Here is a 13,883-nt window from a genome sequence, read left to right as displayed (position 1 = left end):
TATAAAGCAGAAAAACGAAAGAAATAAGCAATAATATAAGAATATAATTAGATATAGATATATTATTATTAGATATAGATTAAAAAAAAACAAGATAATATCTGATGCATCATGACTGTAAAGAATGTAAAACAAGATGCATGCAACACGAAAAAATAATTTATTTGTTATGGATTTTTATTATATATCGACAATTCAAAATTTCAAATAATCTCGTTGTTGCACAAAAATTGCTCGTACATAGATACATAGATTCTTCATTCTTATTTATTATTTTGTTAATATAATTATATAATGTAATATAACATAAGATAGAATATAAAATTATACGCGAATGAATCAAAAGATTAATGAATGAAATGTAATTATGAAATTTCGTATATTTTATTTATATAATATATTTCATGACAAACAAGATAATTTTTATAGATACGAATACGATAAAAAGTATCGGAACGTGGATATAGAATTGGAATTTCAATTGAATTTAAACTGAATTTTGCGTATTTGATATCGTAACTATTGATTATTTAAGTACTTAAACTTGATTTACTCAACAACGATCGCTGTGAGTACAGGTTATCGTATTAATATCGAGAATGATCTCCGTAAGATTCGAATGGATTCATAAGTACCTATATCAAGGAACAATCGAAATAGCATCAGTGAGAAGCAACGGTGAGTGTTGGCAACAACGTTGATATTATGTACTATTTTGCGAAGCATGAAAATATTTGATCAGCGACTAGTTACCGTTCAACCGTTTAACAGTAATGTTTTAACGTGAATTCATATTACGATTCTAAATAATATTCTACGATCGACAGTGTTACATTTTCCAATATTTTTACCACCGATCTTGGAGGTATGCAAAAATAAATTGGTTATGCGTATACATATACATATGCTATATTATATGTATAAGTTTTTGCTTTTACGACGAAACTGCTCGTACGTCAAATTCTAAAATTCTTACCGTGCTGTTTTTGGACATTGTATTTTATGTATGCGATTTGTTTTACGATATATGTAAAAGAGGCGAGTCGTTATATTTGTCAAATCAAGCAGGATGTCCCTCTATCTTTATCGTATAGTCATGATAAATAAATGGGACATGAAAAAGAAACAATTAATGAAATGAACGAACAATGAGAAGGGAGATATTGAGAAATTACAAAATATCGAGTATATTTACTAACGAGATTGATCGACGTTTCGTTTTATTTTTATTTACGAAATGTATAACATATAGCTTAATGATTGATATATAGTTTAATATATAATTTTTCTATTATCGTAGTATTTAAGTACCGTAGAAAATTAGAAATCAAGTCAGAATCAAACTATATTTGATAATTTATTAAACGTTTTAATGGTATCCATCGATTCGTTTGGCATTTTCTTCTCTCTCTCTCTCTCTCTCTCTCTCTCTCTCTCTCTCTCTCGCTCGCTCGCTCGCTCGCTCGCTCTCATTTTTTCATCATATTTCGAAGTACTCACAACAGTTGAATCGTTTTCTTTTATTTTTTCATTATTATTAATAATAAATGGGCATGTATGTGTATGTAAATTCAAACCAAATTATTGAACCGCATCGAAAGAATTTTCAAATATTTTAATCGTTATTTCTTGTAACAGAAAAAGAAAAAAAAAATAATTGAATCGAAAATTATTTGAATTCCCGCTCCTTTTCCATTTTTCTCGCTCACTTTCCATCGTTCCTTCTCTCATTCGATCGTTTCTTCTATTTTTCTCCGTCCACTCATGTACACATACACATATATACATATTTTTTTTTTAACTTTACCATCATCTTTTATGTTTTCTTTCTCTTCCCTCTCTCTCTTTCTCTCTCTTAATGATCGCGTATAAGTAAATAAATACTTAAGTACTAATGCCAATAATTTTTCGGTAGATTTCGATAATTTTAAATTATTATTATTACAATTAAGTTGAATAGTCGGAGATTGAGCATTGCTCGATGGTGCATTATGGTAATGTTACAATATTCGATCAATCTATATATAATTTAACAATAATGGCGAAGTAAAACTGTCGTTTAATCTTCCTTCGATTACGATACTCTGTCAAATTTATAAATCGATTTCAATTGATCGCGATAGAAGACCATTTTCTAATATTGAGATCGCGATCCGAGTTTCTGTGGGGCAAACAAGGATTCGATGTCTTGGAACATTCAAATTTCTCTGCGCTGCAACCGATGCATTTATTACAGCTGCATTGCATACCTTCGGCACAAATACCAAGATAGTTTTGCGGTCCTCCGCACAATTCATCGGGCCCCTGGAGAAATAAATGTAGAATTATAAATGTAGAAAATGTAGTGAAATGTTGTAACTCGATCGATTTCTAACTACTATTGATTAATTATTAATATGAAAACATAGATTCATTACTTAATACTCGCCTTTGCGCATTGCACAATGCCGCAAGCGCTCGACATCGCAATACCGTATTTGCATTTATGGCAAGAATCACCACATCCTAAGCAATAAGATGTTGTTCCTTGTCTTATCGATGGATAACCGGAACATTTATCAAACCTGATCAAATCAAGTATATGTACATTATTGTCATGCATTTACCTATAATAATACCATATCAAATTTGTTCGTTTCTCTTTGATCCTCGTTTTTCACACGCGTAATCGATGCATGATACGTATTGTATCGGGTCGTTAAGATAATTAAATATCCGTGTATCTTTTTATTATCTAAATAAATTTTTATGAATAAAAATAAACATGTGTTATACGAATTGTTCGTTCCATGTCACTTCAGATTATCGTAGTATTAGAAGAGAAAACGAACGATAAGTATAACAATATCGCAATCCATTTAATGAAATTTACGAATAGAATAAGATCTAAATAGATAAGATAGATAGAATAAGATCAAATGTTTTGAAGCTTTGAAGATTCTTACAGAAAAACAATGGCAAGCAGTACGGCTATGCGGATAGTTTGTATAGCAAACATTTCGCGTTCCGTAGATCTGAAACAAAATTGAAACAAAATTCGAGATTTGTTTCCCTCTGATAGAGATGATTAAATGAGCGTACTGTTTTTTCAATACATATATGTATATATCATAAATATTATCGTATTCGATATTATTATTAAGTATAAGCAAAATTTTATTACGTTGTGTATACTCGTATATCGAATATCATATTTCAAGTCGTAGCAAAAAAGTCTGAAGCAAAATAATTTTCTTGAAACAAATTTAAAGTAAAATTTGTAAAATATTTGCGCGCACATGCACAAATATTTGGTTCCCTCCTCCCCCCACAAAAATAATTTATTTTATGAATATATATATATATATATATTGATATTTTTTATATTGATATTTAAACATTTATAAGCGAGAAAGTCAATAAGCGAGCTAAGTGAGATAAGGTATCATCCGCTTCCGTTTCATCCGCTTTACGTTAAATGAAACTCTTCTCTTTTTCTTCTCTACTTACTATTTTCGATAATATCAATTTTAAGTTTTCATTTCTTTTACTTCTTTTGAAAAATATATAATGAGTAAATGATAAATTGACGATTTTGAAAATTCAACTGTAAAAATGATGATATCTACTGCGATTAAGTAATTTATATTCATTTTTAATTTTATTTCATTTTGATTCTATATTTATATTTTCTATGTTTTAAATTTAATTCCTTGAGCAGCTTCGAGCTTTCGAGTTTGTATTTCCCATTTTTTCGCAATCAACGATCGACGATCTTGTAAAATTTGATGCGAGATGAAATTGGATAAAATTATTGATTATTAAAAAAATATTAAATTTTGCAAGATCATTTGTTCTTCAAGAAATGTAACTGAAAAGTATATGATCCAATCCGAACGGAGAAAAAAAAAATGAATGAATCGTGCTAAATTTTACAATATTATATACATATCGAATGACCACAAGATAATCGATTAATCATTTTACGTTGGCGTATAAAGAAAAAGAATATCTTTTTCCTTTCTTCTTTCTTTCTAGCCAAGTATGTATCGAAAAAGGAGACAGTTTTAGTCGGTGAAATTAATTTCGCAACTGTGACGATTGATGTACTAGGACGAGTTTTTGGTTCATTGATAATATTAATTCAAGTTTTTTAATATAATTGTACAACTTGATACTCACGCCACGAGAAATAAACAATTTATTTCTTGTGAATAAATTGAACGATGCATTGAAAATATAAGAAATGAATCTGATAAAATATTTTACGATATAAAATTTTTGATTTAATCGTCGTATTTTTTCTTCTTCTATTAAAGATTATTCCGATTATGTTTGTTGCGTTTTGTTGCTAGACATAAAAGCTTTAAAGATTTAAACGTGCAAATTTAATTATAACGATTATATTTAAGATCTTCGAATTATAATCGTTTCGTTGAAAAATATCATATATACTATTTCGCAAATTTTTATTATCTGAGACAATTAAAATAATTTATAATAGAAATAACTTATATGAAAAAATTAAAATAATAATTTATAATTATATTTCTGCCAAATTTATATCAAATTGAGTTTAATGCCGAAGCTAAATTAATCTTGATAATTGATGAAAATAAATTAGTAACATGTTTTTTTGTATTTTAAACGTGAATCTTTTATTCTCTTCGATTTTTATTATTACGTTTTTCTTATTTATCTTTATTTTTTCCTCTTATTTTTCTTTCTCCAAAAATAGTCAATATTAATTATATACATGTGTATCTAATTACGAATGAAAGTTAACTAAAGATATACGATTAAATCTACGATGAAATATCATCGCATAATTTATCGTAAGTATAGAAATTTTTTTCAACTTATTAAATTATATATATGTATGTATGTATGTATGTATATATATACATATACACATATCCTATTAATATCCCCACCCTCCCCCACCTTTTCTGATGGCTTCTCTCATTTTTCTATCTTGTTCTCATTTACACGATCCTTTTTTCTACCCCTCTTTTCTCCATTTATTCATTATACTGACTTTCCACTTTGATATAAAATATAAGAATGAAATATATTATGTACGTAATAAGAAACTGATGATGACCGTTATGAAAAGCATAAGACGGTGCACTCAGTGCTCACCCTAAGAAGATATTCGGTTCCAAGTGTTTCTAGTCGCGTAGAATTAAATAACAATGAGCAAGAAAATATGATAACGCGAAGACGGAAAGACGTTGAATGTGCCATTGAAGCCAAGTGCGGTTTATTTTATAGGGATATGATGAAAGGGCAAGAGAAGGAAGGGGGAGGAAGGCACATAGCTGTTGATTTTACAAAATGAATCGATGTATCTATTATCGTTTCACCCCTTAGAGATGATCTAGATTGTCAAGAGAAATTCCTGCTTCTCGCCCTAATTATCCATCGTATCGTGAATAATATCCTTCCAGACAGGTCTTTCCTTATTTGCACTGATTTTCTCAGACGAACATCCATTAATATGTAAATTTTCTTAGTTGAAACGTTACGAAAAACAAAAAAAGGTTGTCATTTATTGACATGTTGTTTGCACTTGTCACTCTTCGTCAACAAATTTATTCTATTGACCAAATCGATAAGAAATTGTCGATGCATCGATCAATCACGCGTCACTATCTTTAATTTCTCAGTTTATGATCATGATATATAATTTGAAAATTTTGCGCGATACGCATTTTAAACATTGAGCCGTGCGAATATAAAAATATAACTTACCTTAGCTACTTTGACACTTTGACTAAATTCCACGTGAAAAAAATATAAACACGTAAAAAATATAGACACAGATTTATATAGCACACTCAAACTCTATTCACACTATCTATATTAATATTTCTCGAACTTCAAAAGTAACAACGTATCGTATAAATTTACATTGTGGGTTATAAAAAAAGTTATCGAAAAAACTATCAAAAACAAAAATTCTTTATTTCAGAAATCAAAAATTTATTATTTCGAATAATAATATCGAGTAATATATGTATATATAATATATATAAATATATATATAATAAATTTAATAAAAAATACTATCGAAGACGATAAATTTATGGAAAGAAGAGGATGAAATACGGAGTATTATCCGATCGAGAAAAACGAGGAATATTATATGTTGCCTCCAATTGTTGTGATACGGTAAAACAAATTCCTTATGAAACTGATGATAAATATATATACATCTTTCCATCGCATATCATAAAACATATAAACATATATAACATATGCAAAAGTAAAATTAAAAATTATTCACGATTATTATAATCCAGATGGAAAACCATATTGTTTGCTAAGAAATATGTATATTGAACTGATCGTGAAAAAAAAATTATCTTCGCGGATAAAAAAAAAAGTCAATTTGAGGATAGTTCTAATGGAATTCAATTCGTTATCATGAACTTAAATGAGAAAAAATAAACAATAATTAAAACACGACACGCTTAATGGAAACGTTCTAGTATAGTTATATTATAGAAAAATCAACATCAGTTAAAATGAACAGTTGTAATTAAATCTTGGACTTATAAAAAATAAATAGAAACATTGATAAGTGTGCTGAATTCTGGCACATTTGTACATATTCCAATAAAATAATGCTATTGTTTGTATAATGAAATTTATATAAGAATATTTTATAAAAGAAAATATTTAACTCCTTAAATGATAATCACACCCCCTTTCCCTCTCCCCTCCTATCTCTCTCTTACCTCGCTACAGTTTTAATTATAGAGAATTATCATAGAAATTATGATATACGTTTCATATATCGAAGGATAATAATTTAAGAATTAAAAAAAAGTTAAAAAAAAAAAATAATATATAATTGGCCACGATTACAATTCTAAATTATATAATATAATACAAAATATAAATATAATATGAATTTGTATGTATCTACTGTTAGAAATATTTAAATATTAATAAATATTTAATATATAAATATTTAAATATTTAAATATTTAAATATTATTTCGTTTATATTTTAAATAAAATATATGTTCCTCAAGTGTGCTATTATTTGGTATCTATTTATATTATATTTGTTTGCGCAAAATTTGGTGAAGTTAAACTAAGGTAAGTAGAATTTTCATGTTCGCATATATAGTTGATAATTTTCAATTTTCAAACTAGCATAATCACACTTATGAGAAATTAAAGATAGCACGCGTATACTATTTTCTTATTTCGAATCAGATCAAAATATAGATCAAATTATTAAATTATACAAAAGTGATTAAATACAATCTTCTTTAATTTGAATTTTGAAATATAGAAAGATATGAAGAAGAGAGATAAAGAGAGAGATGATAATAATAATGATAAATGAATCAATTAAAATTTCTTTGAATTATTAAGTTAAATTATTGTTTTATTTAAAGGTGAATTACCAAGATGATGTGGCAACAATTAAATATACTTTTGATACGATTATATGATCCGATCGATCGAGCAGAAAATCTTTTTCTTAAAATGAAGAATATTTGTATGATGATAAATCAAATTATATTTTTTATGCTGGCTGATCGCATCTTTATACTAGAACCAAAAATGACATGTTTTTATACATTAATGTTTTATAACGTGATTACTTACTGTATTAGCTATATTAAGGAATTAATCGAAAAGGAAGATTGGTCACCTTATGTGACTCTCACGGAAAGATCCAAGATTAAACATTTAGCTATGTCTGCTACCAAAATAGTTTTTGAATGGACAAAAGCCGTCACCTTTATTGTAACGCTAACATTTATGCTTCTTGTTTTTGGTTTGGAACAAGGTCTAGAACATTACAAGTGAGTATCAATTATCATATAGACGAAGAGGAAAAATATAGAAAAGGAAAAGAAATAATAGAACGTATTAATTTGGTTGAACAATTCGTATAATATATATGTATACGTAGATATAATATACAATAATATGCTATATATATATATATATATATATGTATATATATATATATATACGTATGAATGTACTTATGTATGTATACATACATACACGTGCACATACATACACGATATATTGCTGTTATAGACCATCAACAACTTACACGATGATAACATGGATTTATTATTTGGCAACGGAGAAAATCTTTGCCGAGATGTTTCCATCGATTTTGAAATTTCTTCATTTGGAGATGTTTGAAAATCTTGAAGAGCTTTATGCTCCGGTAATATTAAAATCATTTACTATTAGTGCATCGGCTTTTCTTATTTTAATCTTACTCGTACGAATAGCATCCTGGAAATTTTTATTTATAGCTATCTATTTGAATATCTATTTAAGATTAAAAGATCTTTTACGAATTTCGGGACCTGCGTTAAAACTTGAATGCGAAATATTGAATCGTTATAGAAAAGCAACACCTGAAGAAATTAAACAATTTGATGATGTTTGCGCCGTTTGTCTTTGCGATATGTTCAAGGCGAGAATAACACCTTGTTGTCATCTTTTTCATGCAGATTGTTTACGTCAGTGTCTCAAGACTGGTAATATTTGTCCCGTATGTAAAAGAGAATTAAAATTTTCATAAAATTTATTTTAGTCTTATGCTCTTATGTTTAAATAAACATATCCCTTAAAAATAAATTTGCTAATAATTGTATTATCATTATTTATTTTATATTAAAGACAAAATTATTTATTCCATATTAGAGGCAAAATCAGATATTTTAATAGATATTTTAAATTATTAAAAAGAGATAACTGACGCATAAATGTGAATGTAAATTAATCGAAGTGTATCCATTTTTACGGAAATATTTTTTTAACTGGTAAATATTCATATAAATATATTAATGAAAAATAATTAAATTATTATTAATAAATTATTACAGTTGTATTTATTTATAAATATCGATACGTCGATTAATGTAAAATATTCTCGTTGTATAATTGTAACATAAAATAATAATCTAATGTATTTATAATATCTTGTATTCTCGTATTTAAATTAAATTAAATTTATTTAAATTAAAGAATTGAATTTTTTTTATTAAATTTACATAATTTTAATTCTTGTAAATTGATAATAATCGGAAAATCGATAATTAATGGGAATTATATCTAATTATAGAAGTTTTAACAAGAATCTTACTCTTTTTTTCACTCCTATGATCCTTTATTTAAAATAATTCTTTTATTAATCTATTTCATTGTTTTGTGTACTTATTCTCCTGCATATTTAATGGTAGTTTCTATATATTCACCATCTGGACTATCGTAATTTTCTATTGGTGGAGTATGTACCGGTCCAGTTACGTCATATGGTAAATATAAATCATCAAACTGAAAAAAAATATGATTTGAAACATTTATATATACAATATATATATATATATATATTTAATTACTCATTTAATTAATAAATTTTTCTTATTAGATTTAGATATTCTTATAGAATATAAATATTTACTTCGATTGCTTTTTTATAAAGCTGTTTTGAGACAGCTTTTAATTCTTTCAATGCTGTTTTCTGCGAGGTCACCATAGATTTTATAACTTGTAAATCTTTTAACCATTGATTTTGCTTATACTTAATCCATTCTCTTTCTAATAATCTTCTCCTTTCTATTTCTTCTTCTGATAATGATGTCAAATGACAAGGTCTTTTGCTAAGAAATATTTATTCTTATATAAATACTTTTATATATATAATGTACTAGTAATATATAAATTTTTCTATACAAGATCACATATATGATCTATATTTTATATTATGCTAGACATACTCATTTTGCAGTGTTTCGGCCAATGTATCGATTTCAAAAATTGGTTTCATATGATCTTTATGTTTTTCTAACGAACGAATTCTTTTTTGTAGCTTCTTTTTCTTTCTTTCTTCTTTAGCTCTAATTATTGCAGGATCAAGTTTTTTTTTCTTTTTTAAGGGTTCTCCTCTATAACAAACAAATATAATAATAATAATTATAATAATTAAAACTTTTTCAAAAAATAGACTTTTAATATGATTAATATGATACTTACAAAAGTATTTCCGTTGCTCGAAAATATAAAGGATATGTGTACACGGAGATATTACGTGAATTTTTAATCGAACATAATGAGGACCTGCATCAATAAGTAACTGTAATTGTAAATAATATAAATACAAATTATCAAGATATTAAATGTTCATTATTTAATGAATGAATACCTAAAAATAATATTTGCTAGATTTAATGTTCCAAACATTTTTATTATTCACTGTAATTGTTTAAGTTTTTTTAATTATTATATTTTGGTATATTATTTTTATTTTTTAAAATTATGTACATAACCTCTTAAATATTTCTTTTTTTTTATATAAATTAAAAGAAATAATACTTATAATATTTGCAAAAATATAAATTAGACAATTGATAAACAAACAATTATACTTATGAATAATTAATATAATAAATACCAATCAATAATCTATGTCAATGATGATGGTAACTCTGTTCAAGCGTACCAATGAAATAATAAATCGAAATAATTGTATTCGTATAATAATTTTTATGAATGTATGTATTTTTTTTAAATTTTTCTAAATTTTGTTTATTAATATATAAATATTTGTGTATTTTTATTGTTATTCTAAAAAAAATTTATTATTTATAAGCAATTGAAATTTAGTTTGCTTAGAAATATGATGGTTAGAATTATGTATTGAGTAATTATTCATATTATAGATAAAGCAACATTATACAAAAGCAAATAAAATGTGTACGAAAAACATATCAAATTTTGATACTTTTGAGATAGAAAATATAACTGAAAATATGTAAGTGTATTATATTAACAATTTCTCTATAATTTTAGGAGATAACAAATAATGTTTATTTATTTTATAATTTTTCGCTTATGCAATCCTTAAATTTTTCTTATAGAAACACTTCTTCTTTTACTGATATTGTGGATATACATGATACTATGCCTTTCTGCAAAAAATGTGGTTGTCAAGAAGTGCAAGTTTTTTTAAAAAATAAAAATCAGTATTGTAAAATGTGCTTTTTAACTATGTCGATACACAAGTTTAGAGCAACTCTCGGCAAATCCAAATCAGTTCGTACAAACGATACTGTACTTATCGCCCATTCAGGAAAAGCAAATTCAACTGTACTTTTACATCTTATTACAGCTGATATTAATAAATCAATTTCCAAAAAGCTTAAATTTCCATTTAAAGTTCTTTATATAGATGGTAAATATTTATTCTATTATTTCTGTTGTTAGATTTAAAGAAAAAAATTATTAGACATATGCTTAATACAATACAATATTTTTTATTTTTTGTTTATATAGATGGTGTAATAAAAAAACGTTCGATCGAAGAAAGAGAATCTATTCGAAATGCATTAGCTAAAGAAGCTGAAAATTTGCAATTAACTATGTACATTTCATCGTTGTCAAAATGTACAATTGATACTACTACTGATAAAGAGTTACAATCGATAAATGTTCCATTAATGAATACTACTAAAGAAGATACAATGTTACAAGAAATTTTTAATAATTTAGAAAATGATACGGCAAGAGATGAATTATTGCAACAATTAAGACGTAAATTACTTGTATTTGCAGCTCGTAAACTTAATTGTAATAAAGTTTTCATTGCTGATACTTCTATTGATCTGGCGATAAAAGTTCTTGGAGATGTATCGACTGGCAGAGGTTCCCAATTGTCTTTTAACGTTGCTTTTTCTGATGAAAGGTACAGTGATGTGAAATTACTTAGACCGCTCAGAGATTTTACAAAAGATGATATAATTGCATATATGGAATGTTGCGAATTACATCCAATTCTTAATCCTCAAAAATATAATTTCTGTTTCCCTTCATCTATAAGAAATATTGCAAGAAACTTTGTTTATAAACTAGATTCTGAATTTTATGGTGCTGTATCTACAATATATCGTACCAGTGAAAAATTAGCTACAAATGTGGAACCATTTAATAATATAAATAATGATACAAAGATTGTTACTAATAAAATTGATGTTAATAATATTTGTATACTATGTGAATTAAATTTTAGAGATTCAGACTCATACTTGTCTAAAGAAGAGCTATCAGTTGTACAAGCAAAATTATTTTCTAAATTAGTTTCTACAATTACAGACATTTCATTAGATACGACTATAAATTCGTTAAATATTTGTGCACAATCGAACAATGAACAATCTGAATGTGTAAATGCTTTTACAAGTAAAAAATGTCAATGTAAAACTGATATTTGTAATTCCTTTTTAAGACAATCAATGATTGAAAAATATTTATGTTATAGCTGTAGTCTAATTTTTTTGAATGTAAAAAAAATGGATAATATTTTACCTAATTTCATGTTCGATGCAATTCAAAAGGAATTACAAATTGCAAATTTAAAAAAAGAGATAACAGATTTTTTATTGTAACGAATAAGAATATTATTCATTAATGTCAAAAAATAATTTATCCTCTTTTTAATAAAAAAATATAATTAAATATGATATATTATTTTTTTAAATTGAATTCCAAATATTTTGTGATATAAATAAAATATAATGTTTATTTCTTAATTTTTTCCAAAATCATTAATCATATCAATTTTTACTAATTATAATTTTAATTATTTATTAATATAATTATAATAAATCTTGATACTTGTTTTATACGTTTATTACATATATGTAGATGGCGATGATAGCGAAATTATCGATATAGGATATTGTTACGTGTTACATAACAAAAAGTTTTAGAAAGTAGTCTTCGACTTATTTCGAAGTGTAATTATTCTTTTAAGTAGAATTGATTTATTATATACGCATTTACGTATTTTATTAGGTAACTTATTATATAATATATTTTATTTATAATATATATATATATATTTTTCCAATATGAAAATAAATAAGATGGAAAAAGTTATACAAGAAGGTTATATTATAATGTATCATAATAATAGATATTACAGTATAATGTAAGCGTTATAAACTCAATAATATTATTCTCAATTCTTTATATAAATTTTAGAATCATGGATAATAAACCACCAAAATATCATACTTTTATGGAACCTTTATTTACAAGTCCAATCACCGATTACTTTGGAATTTCACTTCATGCTCAATGTTATTCAGCTTGTAAAGATTTTGAATTGCGCTTAGCTGAATGTGTGGAAGCATATGGATTTTTTAAAGGACAAGAGAAATGTGAACCACTAATTCTTGATCTTGATGAATGTTTGTATAAAGAGAAACGGAAACACAGACAAGAAATAATAAGCGGAGAATTTCAACGTCAGATAGATGCTGGAGAAAGAAAACATGAGAAAGCTCCATTTCTTTTTTTCTTTTAGAATTCATATAATTAGTATATATATACAGACATTAATAAAATAAATAAAATATATTATTCATAATAAATTACATAATTAAAAAATAATGTCAATGGTGATAAATTAAAAAGAGTTGGTTAATTTTTTTTATTCTTTCTGTGATTCCTATATTCCTATATTCTTATTATTTTATAATAAATATATATTCTTCGTTTTCTTTTGCATTTATTTGTTTTATTTAATCAATCTATTAATTAAATTGTTTCATGAAATGTAAATCAATTCATAAATTGAATTAATAAATTGAATTGATTTAGTATATATAAATTTGCATACAATTTTAATAACAATCGTGACATAATGTAATCTTCACGTCATAATTATTTTTAAAATTAATGCCAATGACATGATAATTACGATTATATATACATATATATATATATATATATATATATATATACATATATATATATATATACATATATATTTGTCGACGAATGAAAATGAAAACGTGTTTTAATATATGTATGTATATGTATAAAAATAAGAAAATTCAAAATGATATGAT

At 25.4% G+C, this 13,883-nt stretch overlaps 5 protein-coding genes across 9 annotated transcripts; 3 read left to right on the top strand and 2 right to left on the bottom strand.

Annotated features, from left to right (window-relative positions):
• Positions 1–15: 15 nt before the first annotated feature.
• LOC100578017 lies at positions 16–8,568 on the top strand. 2 transcript variants are annotated; one of them, XM_006570257.3, is made up of 3 exons: positions 16–865; positions 7,395–7,808; positions 8,053–8,568. In XM_006570257.3, exons 2-3 carry the CDS (start codon positions 7,408–7,410, stop codon positions 8,549–8,551), a joined length of 900 nt encoding a protein of 299 aa, XP_006570320.1. In that variant the 5' UTR covers positions 16–865; positions 7,395–7,407; the 3' UTR covers positions 8,552–8,568. The 2 variants fall into 2 exon arrangements, with proteins under 2 accessions (XP_006570320.1, XP_016767740.1); XM_016912251.1 differs by lacking the exon at positions 16–865 and adding an exon at positions 6,996–7,089.
• Positions 1,187–7,738, bottom strand: Qbp-1 (Queen brain-selective protein-1). Of its 2 annotated transcripts, none has more exons than XM_026440542.1 (4): positions 7,609–7,738; positions 2,946–3,014; positions 2,429–2,564; positions 1,187–2,304 (listed from the first exon to the last, which is right to left on the bottom strand). In XM_026440542.1, exons 2-4 carry the CDS (start codon positions 2,996–2,998, stop codon positions 2,107–2,109), a joined length of 387 nt encoding a protein of 128 aa, XP_026296327.1. In that variant the 5' UTR covers positions 2,999–3,014; positions 7,609–7,738; the 3' UTR covers positions 1,187–2,106.
• Positions 8,569–9,111: 543 nt separating the features above from the next.
• Positions 9,112–10,952, bottom strand: LOC727014 (39S ribosomal protein L40, mitochondrial). Of its 2 annotated transcripts, none has more exons than XM_001122727.4 (6): positions 10,424–10,440; positions 10,175–10,224; positions 10,006–10,089; positions 9,750–9,917; positions 9,434–9,632; positions 9,112–9,306 (listed from the first exon to the last, which is right to left on the bottom strand). In XM_001122727.4, the coding sequence occupies exons 2-6, from the start codon at positions 10,210–10,212 to the stop codon at positions 9,187–9,189; spliced, it is 609 nt and encodes a 202-aa protein (XP_001122727.1). In that variant the 5' UTR covers positions 10,213–10,224; positions 10,424–10,440; the 3' UTR covers positions 9,112–9,186. The 2 variants fall into 2 exon arrangements, with proteins under 2 accessions (XP_001122727.1, XP_026296406.1); XM_026440621.1 differs by lacking the exon at positions 10,424–10,440 and adding an exon at positions 10,937–10,952 and having other exon boundaries at positions 9,118–9,306.
• Positions 10,424–12,483, top strand: LOC727009 (cytoplasmic tRNA 2-thiolation protein 2). Its single transcript, XM_016912248.2, has 4 exons — positions 10,424–10,523; positions 10,692–10,783; positions 10,890–11,203; positions 11,305–12,483. Exons 1-4 carry the CDS (start codon positions 10,437–10,439, stop codon positions 12,411–12,413), a joined length of 1,602 nt encoding a protein of 533 aa, XP_016767737.2. The 5' UTR covers positions 10,424–10,436; the 3' UTR covers positions 12,414–12,483.
• A 184-nt stretch (positions 12,484–12,667) lies between these two features.
• Ndufs5 (NADH dehydrogenase (ubiquinone) Fe-S protein 5, 15kDa (NADH-coenzyme Q reductase)) lies at positions 12,668–13,539 on the top strand. 2 transcript variants are annotated; one of them, NM_001161831.1, is made up of 2 exons: positions 12,668–12,822; positions 13,012–13,539. In NM_001161831.1, the coding sequence occupies exon 2, from the start codon at positions 13,016–13,018 to the stop codon at positions 13,334–13,336; it is 321 nt and encodes a 106-aa protein (NP_001155303.1). In that variant the 5' UTR covers positions 12,668–12,822; positions 13,012–13,015; the 3' UTR covers positions 13,337–13,539. The 2 variants fall into 2 exon arrangements, with proteins under 2 accessions (NP_001155303.1, XP_026296331.1); XM_026440546.1 differs by lacking the exon at positions 12,668–12,822 and adding an exon at positions 12,896–12,915 and having other exon boundaries at positions 13,012–13,380.
• The last annotated feature ends 344 nt before the right edge of the window (positions 13,540–13,883 follow it).

Source organism: Apis mellifera, linkage group LG5 (assembly GCF_003254395.2).
Source record: "Apis mellifera strain DH4 linkage group LG5, Amel_HAv3.1, whole genome shotgun sequence".
In the NCBI taxonomy this organism is placed as follows: Eukaryota; Metazoa; Arthropoda; class Insecta; order Hymenoptera; family Apidae; genus Apis; species Apis mellifera.
The sequence above is the reverse complement of the archived record's forward strand: the minus strand, read 5'-3'. Positions and strand labels throughout refer to the sequence as shown.

Coding starts and splice junctions, on each gene's coding strand:
- Qbp-1 (XM_026440542.1), bottom strand. CDS start 2,998: ATGTTTGCTATACAAACTATCCGCATAGCCGTACTGCTTGCCATTGTT. Junction 2,565..2,945: donor CTGCTTGCCATTGTTTTTCT/GTAAGAATCTTC, acceptor TGATTTGATCAG/GTTTGATAAATGTTCCGGTT. Junction 2,305..2,428: donor GCATTGTGCAATGCGCAAAG/GCGAGTATTAAG, acceptor TTATTTCTCCAG/GGGCCCGATGAATTGTGCGG.
- LOC100578017 (XM_006570257.3), top strand. CDS start 7,408: ATGATGTGGCAACAATTAAATATACTTTTGATACGATTATATGATCCG. Junction 7,809..8,052: donor CAAGGTCTAGAACATTACAA/GTGAGTATCAAT, acceptor TTGCTGTTATAG/ACCATCAACAACTTACACGA.
- LOC727014 (XM_026440621.1), bottom strand. CDS start 10,212: ATGTTTGGAACATTAAATCTAGCAAATATTATTTTTAG. Junction 10,090..10,174: donor CTAGCAAATATTATTTTTAG/GTATTCATTCAT, acceptor TTATTGATGCAG/GTCCTCATTATGTTCGATTA. Junction 9,918..10,005: donor CGAGCAACGGAAATACTTTT/GTAAGTATCATA, acceptor TGTTTGTTATAG/AGGAGAACCCTTAAAAAAGA.
- LOC727009 (XM_016912248.2), top strand. CDS start 10,437: ATGTCAATGATGATGGTAACTCTGTTCAAGCGTACCAATGAAATAATA. Junction 10,524..10,691: donor GTATAATAATTTTTATGAAT/GTATGTATTTTT, acceptor TTCATATTATAG/ATAAAGCAACATTATACAAA. Junction 10,784..10,889: donor GAAAATATAACTGAAAATAT/GTAAGTGTATTA, acceptor TTTTTCTTATAG/AAACACTTCTTCTTTTACTG.
- Ndufs5 (NM_001161831.1), top strand. CDS start 13,016: ATGGATAATAAACCACCAAAATATCATACTTTTATGGAACCTTTATTT.